Source organism: Pantherophis guttatus, chromosome 1, assembly GCF_059756535.1.
Source record: "Pantherophis guttatus breed Tessera chromosome 1, ASM5975653v1, whole genome shotgun sequence".
NCBI classification, from domain to species: domain Eukaryota; kingdom Metazoa; phylum Chordata; class Lepidosauria; order Squamata; family Colubridae; genus Pantherophis; species Pantherophis guttatus.
Window position 1 is genome coordinate 30,482,411 of NC_142063.1, and position 12,783 is coordinate 30,495,193.

Below are 12,783 nucleotides of genomic sequence, written 5' to 3' on the forward strand. Positions count from 1 at the left end.
AACCTTTATCTTTAATAAATCTTGGAGTTGGAGGTATTCTAGTGTCCTGGTTGAATAGACAAAAATTAACCTCAATCTGGGAAGGGAGAGAAAACTTACAAATGGGATGGAAATTCTGAAGTTAACTCTTAGGGATATTTCTCCAAGAGTATATATCCAAGGCATATATCTATGTGAGCTGTGGATGTTTTGGCAAGGATGTGACCAGCTGATGTAAGGAAGTTTTTGGTTAAGATTTCTGGGAGCTGTAGTCCCAAAACATTTGGAAGGCACCTTGTGGAGATAAAGGTACCAGAATGTTTTATATTAAAAAGAAAAATAAAGGAACAGGGCATCAGGCATCTGTGAGATCTCACAAGAGCAAACTTCTTCAGGGCGATTCTCAGCTGCCATCCAGCTACAATTGGAAATCTATACCATAAAACAGTAAGGCTTTTCTGTTTTTTCATTACACTGATGTAATAGCCAAGCATATTTGGTATTTTTTTTTTAAAAAATAATCAGTTATTTCAAAACGAATACCTCTGTTTTATTTGTGGAGAATAAAAAGGGATGGGAGCAGTGACTGGAGTGGTCTTATTTTGCAACAATTATGCCTCCCTCCCTCTCTCTGGAGACCAGGAATATCAGCCTGTGTAATCCTGGAACAAACCATTTAACATCTTATCTAGATATGGACATCACATACTGTACTGTGAATCTGAACAAAGATGGTGTAATTCTGTAGAATTTATAGGGATGAAAACAATTTGGAATCTATTGCCCTACAGAACAGACTTGATCTCTCTGTCCCACCATCCTAAAAACTGGGTCCTTAAGGTTGATTTTTTTTTCTGTCATTAATTACAGTTCATACTTTTGTGTGATGCATTTCTAAAAATAAACAGATTTTTATATTGAAAATATTTATCAAAATTAATCACCACCTATCTCGGTCTCAGAGTGGCTGAATGGTATATAATCAAAATATAAAAACATAAAAACCATATAAAAATGCAGTACCTCTGTATAAGGAGCTAGGTTGAAACAAAAATAAGTTAAAAGTTAAAATCCAGGAGTATGGAATGTCAGGAGGATCTTGATATTTAAGGCTATCTGTAGAGCCTTTGCACAATTGTTCATTAAATCAAATATTTCTTAATTATAGAGCAATAAATATTTCTTTGGGTGGAGGGAGCTGGATGGAGTGTGTGGCTAGATTCATACATTGCCCTTTACTGTGACATGTTTTTCTAATTAGTTAGTTGAATAAACCAGGATAATAAGCTATCAAATAAAAAAGCTATAAATTAAATATTTTATTTAAATAATAATTCCTTATAAATAATAAGCTGTAATAATAATAAAGGCAGTATATAAACAAATGCCACGTTGATTGGGTTCTATACTGCTCTGCCAAAATCTAAGATAGAAATCTGTAGTAAACACCAACTTTAATCCCATCACTTTTAACTGTAACTTTATGTAAACTTTAAATTTATGTATTTATTTTGATACTTTAAAACACTATCAAGAGAAACACACAAAAAATGGAAATACTGGAAATGGAATTTTCTCTTATAGTGTCTTCCTTCTTCACTGGGATTTTTCTTCTGAACTTTCTTGAAGATTGCAGGGCCTCTTTATGACCAACTGATGGCAATGTTTCCTTTTGTTTCTAACACCAAGGAATGTAATGTAATTGGTAATGCAGTGTTAGAGCAAAATATTTTAGAGACAGGCAAGAATCCAATGCATTTCTTTCTGTGATGCATGAAATCACTGCATTCATCCTTTTGCACAATGTCTGGAAGTATGAGAATTGATCAGTCAAATATCTACTGGTTTGATCTAGGATATATATAATTATTTTCGATTGAAATAAAGGGGACAGGAATGTACTAAAATTCATTGGATAGCATTCATATTTCATTTTTAAAAATATGGACTCTTGTGCAGCCTCATTGTATGCACGAAAAAAAGCTTTTATTGAAAGAAGAAATTATGCAGGATAATGATGAATAAATTCTGATATTGGGCAAGTACAAACAGAGTTGCATCTGTCCATAAGAGCAAGAGTCTCTTAAAGACACTGTTATGCTTGGTTAACATCCCAATCTAGTGCCTTCCAGATGTATTAGACCAACTCTCAACATTCTCAGCCCACAAGCTGTTTCCATGCTGGCTAGGAGTTGTAGGATACACTGTATATACAGAATATATTTAATATGTCTGGAGCAGGGGTGGGTTCTACTTACCTCCGCTACTGGTTCGCAATGGGAGCGTGCATGCTCTTCTGTGCGTGCGCAGATTGTTCATGATGATGTCCGGGTGGGTGGGCGGAGTCTCCCGCTGCCATTATTACCGGTTCGCAAGAACTGGACCGAACCGGGAGCAACCCACCACTGGTCTGGAGGTCACCAAACATGGGCAGATTTTCTAGATCATTGTTAGTCATTATGGCCAATAGGCTGCATGCATCCATTTTGCAGATTCAGGTGGAGCATTCAGAATTACATAGCCAAGTGATCATTTTCAGTGGCACAATATTTGCCTTTCTGTTCCCACAAATTAAGTCCCCTAATAAGTGTGTTAAGCTTCCCAAAAATTTCATTCACTTAATTTTAAAAAGCCGCAATTAAGTTAAACAGTTTTACTTCTAGTGGTGTGAGTATCACTCATTGGGCAAATGGTCCAATCAACATTAGGTTTGTAATGTATCTCTATTGAAAGGCCCTCCTCTTAAGTTCACAAGTGGGTAGAGGTTTTCATCAAGATTATGAGAGAAGAGAAAAAGAAGAAAGAAACTACTTTGTATTTGATGACTATCTGTATTTTTAGAACTTTCCAGATGCTATCATTAGATACTCGCTGAGAAACAGAGTTTAATTAACCAAGACAATAGCCTCTATTTCAAGCATCTTCCAACATTACTTCAATTCATTAAAAAAGGAGTACAAATCAATTCATTAACCTGCTTGTCATCAATGAACGCCATAATATGATTTGTTTCAGTATCGTCTTTCTTTTAATTCCTATCTCTTTTAGAGGAAGAAGAGGAAGAAGAAGAAGAGGAGGATGAAGAAGAAGAAGAGGAAGAGGAGGATATGGATGAGGATGAAGAAGAGAATGACGTTGACAGAGAACCCAGTTTAATAGATGAAAACTTAGATGATGCTGACCTCTCCAGTTTTACTGTTCCTGGGGAAACCTCACAGGAACCCTTGGAAGGTCTGGAAAGTCCTGCAGGAGAGCTCTCAGGAATATCCTATCATGTACCAAACGCAATTGAATGGGAACAGCAGAACCAAGGGCTCGGTAAGCAATACGTAACACGTGGAAGGTTTGGGCAGCAAAGTCTCTATGCTTGAAAAGGAAGTTCTTATTTTCATTGCAGTTATCAATTCTTCAGTGGTTTGGCTCAGTAGTGGGATTCAAATCTCTACCAGTTTGCTTGTGGGTGCTCATGGGCGCTTGCATGCTTGTGCACTCACATGCACATGCAACACTTCTGCACATGCGCAGAAGCTTCTGCGTATGCACAGAGACGTCCGGGTGGGTGGGTGGAGCCTCCCACCACCACCGCTACCAGTTTGCCTGAACCAGGGTGAACCGGTAGCAACCCACCCCTGGTTTAGCTGGTTATCAAATGTAGTGTAGTGGCTAGTGGGTAGTGATCAAGCTAACAAAGTAGAATTGAAGAAACATTTCCATTCTTGATGTTTTAGCTCTATTTATTTATTTGAATTTATAGTATATCCCATCTTTCATTGAAGAGTTCAGTGACCCCTCATTCTGTTTACCCCCAACCATAACCTGGGCTTTTGCAAGATTTGACCTCTACATATTGTGCCCATTTCTGGACTGAGAGGCCTTGTTTGCGGTAATCCATTCCTTTGTCATCCCTTTCAGTGTTACTCTAACAGACTCTACGTGGGGTTGCCCTTGAAAAGCATTGGGAACCTATGTCCAGAATGCATTTATGCAGTCAATTTTTGGCATTTTCACTGTACTCATATAATATTGGTTCCCAGTAGGTTTCCGAGTGCAATTCAAGGTGCTGGTTGTTACCTATAAAAGCCTACAAGGCATAAGGCCAGGCTCCTTGTAGGACATTTCTCCCATTGCTTCTGCTCCTTCTCACCAGATCCAGCAGGGAGAGCATGCCTCCTCCTGTATTGAACAATGTCATCTTGTTGGATCAGCAGTTGTGCTTTTTCTGCTGCCTTGTGGAACAGCATCACCCTGGACATCCAGTGGCACCAACCCTGTTACCCTTTCCTAAGATTTTGAAGGCCTAGCTGTTTCCCCAGGTGTGTGGGCAGAGAAGTTAAACAAGCAGCGTTGTTGATATGGTATTGTGATTAGGCGGTATTGTTTACCTTGGGTAGCATAACTTATTGTTTGTAACTGTTGGTCTCACAACTAGTCCAATGTAACCCTAGGCAGGGTTTCCTGCCTCAGCAGGGGGTTGGACTAGAAGACCTCCAAGGTCCCTTCCAACTCTGTTATTCTGTATCTTTGCTACTACTGTACATTGGCTGTTGTTGACACGAGAAAACAAAATAATCAGGTGACCCCCTCAACAGTGGTGGGTTTCTAACAGTTTGCCCCATTTCGGGCGAACCGGTAGTGGTGGTGGTGGGAGGCTCCGCCCACCCGCCCGGATGTCATCACGGATGCTCTGCACATGCTCTTTCTCTCTGTCTCTCTTCTGGAGGCGGGAGAGGTGAAAAACGGGGTGTGGTGATGCCCCAGGAGGCCTGTACACCCCATTTTTGGCTTGCAGAGTGCTACTTGAGGTACACTCCATTTTCCACCTCCCCTGGCTCCAGAAAAACTCTGTAACCCAAAAACTGGCTAAAACAGCCCATATTTGGCCTCCCAGGGCATCCACATGCCTGGTTTTTCACTTCTCCCACCTCCAGAAGCACTCTGAGGGCCAAAAATGTGGACCTTACCTTCCAGTTCCAGCCTGTGGGGCTTGCAAAGGTAAGTCCTGCGCTCGGCCGAAGGGTGGGGGCCGGCAGGTAGACGGGGAGATGTGGATGGGTCAGCCTCGTGGTCCTTGCTGGGCCGAATTAATGGCTTCGACGGGTCATATGCAGCCCGTGGACTGTAGTTTGAGGACCCCTGATTTAGAGCAATGTTTCTCAACCTGAAGATATGTGGACTTCAATTCCCAGAATTTCCCAGTGATCTGGGGGGAGGGAGGGAACCCCACTTGTCGAAGGAGAAACCATGAGATCTTATCATAGCCTGGACAGAATAATTCTGCACTCCCTTGAGTCTTTTCTTCATTGTTTTTGTTTTCAACTATAAACAGCATTGTTGGCTTGCAAATTTAAACAAAGTTATTGTAATTGGCAAAGTGGAATGGGAGAACTCATCTGTTTGCATTCCTTTTGTTTTGACTATGTACTTTTGTAGGAAGCTTGGAGAAGGAGTGATGAATTTGAATTGAAAAGATAGCAGAAAGGGAAAGGATTAGGCAGAAATATGGCCCCCTTCTTGAATCTTCTTTAAGCTTGTAATCTTCTGAGGAGCTTGGAGCTGAAGCAGTTTTTTAGGAAGACAAAAACCATCAGTGGATTCAGTGTTCATTCCAATCTGAGATGAATATTCACTGATTGATCTGGGAACATATTTTGCATGTGGCTCTGGGAGTTGCATTTGATTAATCGCACGGCTAGTCCAGAAGCAGCAGACAGCAGCACCCAGCTGACCTTGGCTGATCTTGGGGGGAAAAAAACCTAACCAAGGTTAAAAATGGGTAAGATTTATATAAGAGGCTCCCTGAATGAACAAGGCTTTAGGGTAGATTAAGACGTTAAAAACAAACTAAAGCAGAAAAAGGCAGTGTCAAACTATGTATCTTTTGTTGCCATGAAAATTGCAGGTAGTCCTCAACTTATGACTATAATTGAGCCCCCAATTTCTGTTGCTAAGTGAGTTTTTAAGTGAACATTGCCCCATTTTATGACCTTTCTTGCCACAGTTGTTAAATAAATTACTGTAGTTGTTAAGTTAGTAACACAGTTGGTAAGTGAATCTAGTTTTCCCATTAACTTTGCTTGTCAGAAGGTTGCAAAACGTGATCACATGACCCTGGGACATTGTAACTGTCATAAATAGTGAGTCAGTTGCCAAGCATCTGAATTTTGATCACATGACTATGGGGATGCTGTAAGAAATGTATGTGTGAAAAATGATCATAAGTCCCTTTTTTTTGGTGCTGTTCTAACTTTGAACGGTCATTAAATGAACTGTTATAAGTTAATGTTGTAATCTAGGCTTACAAGACACAATTAGTCCCAAATAACCCTATTTTATTGTAGCAGCTGAGAATTATGTTCATTCCCAGCTGAGTCCCAATTAGTTGCAAAAAAAGTCCTTCAGAAGAAGTCCTTTGGGATAATCATCAAACTTTATCTTCTGTGACACCCTGCCAAGGCCCTTACTTGGCGAAGCCCCATGAAGTTCAGAAACAAACAAGAGACGCCGACTGGAAACAGAGTTAGCAACGTTGCTTTCCTGCAAAAGGCCCCAAGTGCCTTTGTTTCTCTTTTAAGCCTTATAGGAGGGGCCAATCATCTCCTGACCTTACTCCCGAGTTGTTCCTTTTGCTTTAGCTGCTCTTGCCTTCTGGCAGCTCTGCGCATGTATGCACTAGGAACAGGCTCCTCCTGTTCCTCTACCTCTCTGCTGTCTGACTCTGGGGCAGGGGTGAAATCTAAAATTTGTTACTACTGGTTCTGTGGGCGTGGCTTGGTGGTGGGGGTAATGTGACTGGGTAGGCGTGGCCAATTTTTTTTTACTTTTAAAACCATTTTTTACATGTAAAACCATGTAAAAAAATGCTTTCAAAAGGCTCTGACGATCCCAGCTGAGTTGCCTGATCGGCAGGCAACTCAGCTGGAATTGTCAGAGCTTGGATTGTCAGAGCTTGGCTCGTCAGAGCCATTTAAAAGAAAAAAAAGGCTCTGATGATTGCGTAGCTCAGCTGGGCATGGGAGGCGGGGGCAGGGATTTTTGCTACCGGTTCTCCAAACTGCCCGCTGCCATCGCTACCTACTCGCCCGAGCCGGTCCGAACCGGGAGCATTTCACCCCTGCTCTGGGGGCTCTGGAGTCCGCGCATCACTCCTAGATGGCCCTGGCTCCATCTCTGCCTCCGACTCAGAGCCCTCGTCTGGGCTTTCCCCAGACTCCAGGACTGGCCCATGTTCCTCCCCAGCTGTTCTGCCCCAGCTCCGGATTTCTGAGGATATTGACACACACCAATGGTCCTTATCAAATTTATTAAGTAGCAAGAATAAACCAATGTCCGGCAAAGGTTGGCAACCAGCCCAGGAAACAAAATATGATAAGACTTTTCCAAAAATGCTCTGATGATAATTACAAGTTGTTTCCAGCAAGAAACTTACTAACCATGTGTGACTTAAATAGGCTAAGGGAGTGGCCAATTATCCTCAAGTCTTCTCCTGAGTAGCCACTCCTGCCTTTTGGCAGCCCTGCGTGCTCGAGCATTGAGGAGAGGCTCCTCCACTTCGCTCTCTCCACTTGAAGGAGCCTCTGGAGGTTCTGAAGGCCTGGCTGAGTCTCTGCCTCTGGCACTTCAGCCTCCTCTCTGTCTGACGTGAATGCCGGCTGTGCAGGCTGCTGGCGCGATACCACACCAGCCTCCTCATCGTCGGGATCAGCCATGATCCGCGCAGGCTGCTGGCGGGCCACAACACCAGCCTCCTCACTGTCCGACTCTGCTGCCAGCTCCGCAGGCTGCTGGCAGACCACAACAGTTGAGGACTATCTGTATATGGACTCTCTCTTCCTTTAGGTCAGTGTTTCTTATTTCAGCAACTTTAAGATATGTGAATTTCAACTCCCAGAATTCCTCAGCCAACTTCCTGGGGAGTTCTGGAAGTTGAAGTCCACACATCTTAAGGTTGTTGAAACCTTAGGTTTATATCTGGTCCAGGTATTGCTTCAAATGCCAGAGAGCCAGTAATGAAGGATACCGGGAGTTGTAATTCAGTAATATCTGGAGGGCAAATAAGATCTTTTTTTTAAAATTGATTTATTTATATCTTCACTCTTATAACACCTGCATCCTTCACGCTTCATTATATTATTTATAACATGAAACTCCAGTTACATTCTCAGAGGTTCCATCTTTCAGTTGTATCCTTATGAATTTTATGAACTTTATCCTTATGAACCAAATAATTTTTTAAAATACAGAAATAATGCTTGGTGAGAGAATGAAGCTTACTACCCCTTGTTTTTCTGATCTTCATCTTCATGGGATTGCATTTGTTGAACATCTCCAGGATTTTTCTGAAGTTTTTCTTGGAGGAAAAAGAAGCTGGATTGCACCCAATTCAGGAGGAATGAAAGCACAGATATAGGAGTCGGGGTGATGGGAGGGGGGCACGCACAGGAGAACGACATTTCACTGGGAAGGGAGGACACTAATGGCTACCCCACCATTCAATTAATCAATAGGCAATTTGCTTCTTTCAAATAAAAAGCCAGAAAGAATAGGCTGGAGTGTCTGATTTCATTGGATATCCATGGACTCTCAGCTTTAATTAAAAAGGAAAACAAAGGAAAGTTCCTACAGCCTTTGAGAAGAGTTGGAACCTGGGCAGAGGGAGTGAGCTGAGTAGAGAATTGATTAGATGCTACTTTTATGCCCTGGACTATTTCACAGTGAAGTGAGTATATAAGTCTTTAACATGAGTTTTTTTAAAAGTTACAAAACCTTAGATCGACTTGATAGTGGAAATGGTCGCCCAGAGAGATGGTGGACTCTTATTCCTACTGGGTATGTTCAGCCGTCTTGTCTGAGATAATTCAGCGTGAGGTGGCCTCTACCAACTCTATGATATAAAGAAAAAGAAAATAACATTGTTAATGTCATAGAACAGTGATGGCGAACCTATGGCACGCGTGCCAGAGATGGCACGCAGAACCCTCTCTGTGGGCATGTGCGCCATCGCCAGCTACTCTTCCAGGTTCTGGCCAGCTGGTCTTTGCATGAAGACCAGTTGCCCGGTGTGCATGCGCATGTTGGAACCCGGAAAGGAGCAGCAGACCGGTGTGCATGTGTGCAATGGAACCCGGAAGTGCAGCTGGCCACTGCATGCATGTGCACGGGCCAGCTGCTTTCTCCTGGTTATGGTGCTCTGGTGCATGCATGCGTGCACTCCAATTTCGGCACTCGGTATCGAAAAGGTTAACCATTAGTGTCATAGAAGTATTTTTAGTGAACAAGGGGTTACTAAAGTGGCAGCCATCACTGCTAGTCTCCAGAGGACAACAGAAAATCATGGGGATGGTGTGTAAGATATAAATGCCTTTTGGGAAGATGCATTATGACAATCCAATACATCTGCCATCCAGATGTCTTGCTCTCATCTCTTCAGTTTTTGCAATTGCTTTGGAGGAGCTTGGGGAGGGAAAAGGCTACACGAGGACAAAGCAATCCAAACTCCTGCAGAAATGCTACTTTTCAGTAAACAAATCACCAGGATCGAGACAGTAGAGCATTTATTTTGACTTTATAGATTTGATATGTGAGCTAGGCTATCTGTGGCTGTTTTCAGTTTCCAGTTTCCAGTGGCAGCATAACTGACCTAGTCACTTTAAAACAGCATTAATCTGGAAATAGAATTAGTAGGTGAGGATTAAAGAAAAGTTTTTTTTTTCTGCAGTTGTTTCTGCTTCCGGCAAAACAAAAATGTAAACCCACCAGAATCTTTCAGATTCTGCAATTGGTGGGGATGTGATGTGATGGCGCAGAGGCTTAATGACCCTGGAACTGCCAGCCAGGAATGATGTGCACTCCGGCGGTTCAAGCCCAGCTCCATGAGACAGAGTGAGCTGCCGTCGCTCGATCCATAGCTCCTGCCCACCCAGCAGTTCAAAGGCAGGCAATATTGCAAATAGATAAATGGTTATCACTTTGGTGGGGGAAAAAAAAACTATCTGTGTTCATGTATGCGGAGAGCAGAAGCCTGTGCTGGATCTGGCCAGATGCAAGGCATTGCCACATGAAGCGAGAGGAGATTGGCGGAGGAGCCTGGAAGAGCTAACAACACAAGCACTACTAGCTACTTGGTGTAAACCTAGCTCCCCCCCCCCCCCGGTGGTGCACCAAGAGCCAAATGGAATGAACTAGTAATGTAGGCTGTCAGGACTACATTGTGTCTCACATGTGTAGATTTCCCTGACATTGTATGCCATACTCTAAATAAATAAAACAGTAAGAGGTACAATTTAAAAATCCTGCTCCATTAAAAAAAAAAAGAGAGGTAAAAATGCCTCTTCTCAACTTCATGGGATTTTGCTGCTATGCAGTTTTCATGCAGTTTTGCCATAACCTTCTTTTGGGCTGTTTTTTTTCTTTCTTAATATAATCAATAGTCCTGGAATCCTTAAATTACATTTTTCAACCTTGACAACTTTAAGATGTGTAAATTTCAACTTCCAGAATTACCCAGCCAACCTCTTTGTTCAGTGGGGCAAATTAGCAAAAGACAGAAACAATGCCTTGTCTGTTGATCCTAGCAAATGAAGCACTAAATTATGGATTTTGGATTTTTTAAAGGAGCAGGTGGAACTAATTAGTTTAGTACACAGCCATTATATAATGATGATGAATGCATACTCTCACAAAATCTTTAGTAAGTTTCTCTTCTTTAAATACTAAATTTTGCTAATATATTATGGTAACATAAATGTAATTAATAATGCCCTTGTACTATCAGACATATAATTACTTCTGGTTTCCTGTTTAGCAATTACTGCAACAAATTCATTCTAAAGAACTCAGGTCTGGAACAAATTTTGATTTTTTTTAGCATTATAACATAGTGTAGGTGAATTGGAATAGGTTCAAAGGACATGGTGAAACTGGTCACCCAACTGAAAAATTAGTTCTGTTAAAAAGCTTGAGAGTATTGGGTATCTTTAACATGAAATAGAAAAAAGTAAGGAGTGGGGGACAAATATGATAATTCACCCCAAATACCTGAAGGTATGTCATGTAAAAAGGGGCAAATGATAGAATTAATTGGGTTCAGAAAAATCACAGAATGATTTAGCCCCTGAGCCCAGCTCCTGCTTACTCCTGGAAAGATGTAGTCAGAAAAGCAATGAGCAATCAGAAGGTTGATTCTAGGCTCCCTTCACTGGAGGTGGTCAAGATATCTCAGAGATGTTTTAGCTGCACAGAATACAGGACTGGATTCGGTAGCCAAAACTGATTGATTGAATGATTATGTGCCTTCAAGTTGGTGTTGTCTCTTAGGAATTTCATAGATAGATTTCCCCCCACTGGATCCTTCAGGTTTTCCAATGGTGCCATTCACTTTGATGGTAATCATCCTCTTCTCTTTCCTTCCACCTTTTCCACAATGTGTCCAAAATTTGGTCATTTGAGCCTGGACATTTTTGCCTTGAGTGAGAACTCTGGGTTGATTTGTTTGATGATTGATTGTTTCCTTGGTTAGATGGCCCAACTGGCCTCTAACGATACTAAGAGTAGAAATCCAGATGGAAGCATTCTCAGCAAATGTCTATCCGGTCTTAGTTTGAGCAAATCTAAGAAAGCTTGTCCCATTTCCTTGCCATATCTTCAGTTACATTGTCTCACTACTGGTACCATGTTTCTCCTAATACCCAGCAGTCAGCCTCTATCTCAAGACTATTATAGTCTGTGCCCTGAAAAAAAAAATTACTTGTCAGGTCTCTGTTGAGCTGTCAAAAAGAATTAGTTGCCTATCTAAATAATGACACTGGCCTCCTTTGACCAATTTCTTTTTTAATTTAGGCATCTTAGCCCGAGAAACCTTTTCAACAGTGGAGCTTTCATCCAAGAGTTAATAAATCCTTTTCCTTTTCTTAAATCTTTTTATTTTCTTCAATTGCAATAAGCATAGTTATAGTTCATTTTACACCATTATCCTTTTGCATGTTAATGAATAGTTTCCATTGTTATTACACATTGCTGGGAAAGAGCCCATTAACACCATTCCTTGTTTACAAGCACATGGATTTCTCTAAACTAAGATGTGGCCTGAATGAAGGCAGATATGCATGTCCCAGGATGATGTTGCAGGATCCAATCTGGGTTGGTCACCGGGACGAGAAGTTTAGTCTTCTGAGCTTTTGGATTTGTGTTGGAGCCCATCTTCAGGGAACTTCTCTTTAGCAGAGTGTGTGAAAGCTGAAAAGATTAAATGCCTGGTCCTGGAGACCGACCCAGATTAGATCCTGTAAGATGTGGAATCATTATGGGGGGGTGGGGTTTGCATTTAACTGATGAATATTAGAAAAGCTGCTCTTGACTGAGTAACAGTTCTGAGGTAAAGACAGCTTTACTGCATGGCCAGTATGACAGAGAATAACGTTCCTCTAGCATGGCGGTTTTTTGAATTAAAAAAAAATCCAGTTCCCATCACTAGTATGGCAATATCAAAGGATTATGGGACCTGTGTTTCTATAATACGAGGATATGAGACTACTTGGGGACAGCTTGCTGGCTGGGGAATTCTGAGCATTGGAGCCCACACATCTTAAAATTGCCAAGTTTGAAAAACAGCAGTGTAGAGGCTGAGGGACCAGGTTAGAAACCAAGGAAAGGTAATTCTAATGGTGGGATTCAGCCAGTTCGCACCATTTCGGGAGAACCGGTTGTTAACTTTCTGAGCAGTTTGGTGAACTGGTTGTTGAAAGAAATCATTAGGGCAGAGAACTGGTTGTTAAATTATTTGAATCCCACCACTGGGAAATTCTAATT

The 12,783-nt window shown here is 41.7% G+C and overlaps 1 protein-coding gene across 4 annotated transcripts in view; it reads left to right on the forward strand.

The window, feature by feature from the left end:
- Positions 1-12,783, forward strand: part of ARMH4 (armadillo like helical domain containing 4) — a 66,619-nt gene that overhangs the window by 28,678 nt on the left and 25,158 nt on the right. For all 4 annotated transcript variants that reach the window (XM_034433438.3, XM_034433439.3, XM_060693611.2 and 1 more), the window contains one exon: positions 3,028-3,297. In XM_034433438.3, coding sequence (XP_034289329.1) covers positions 3,028-3,297 — 270 coding nt within the window. The remainder of the gene's footprint in view (positions 1-3,027; positions 3,298-12,783) is intronic.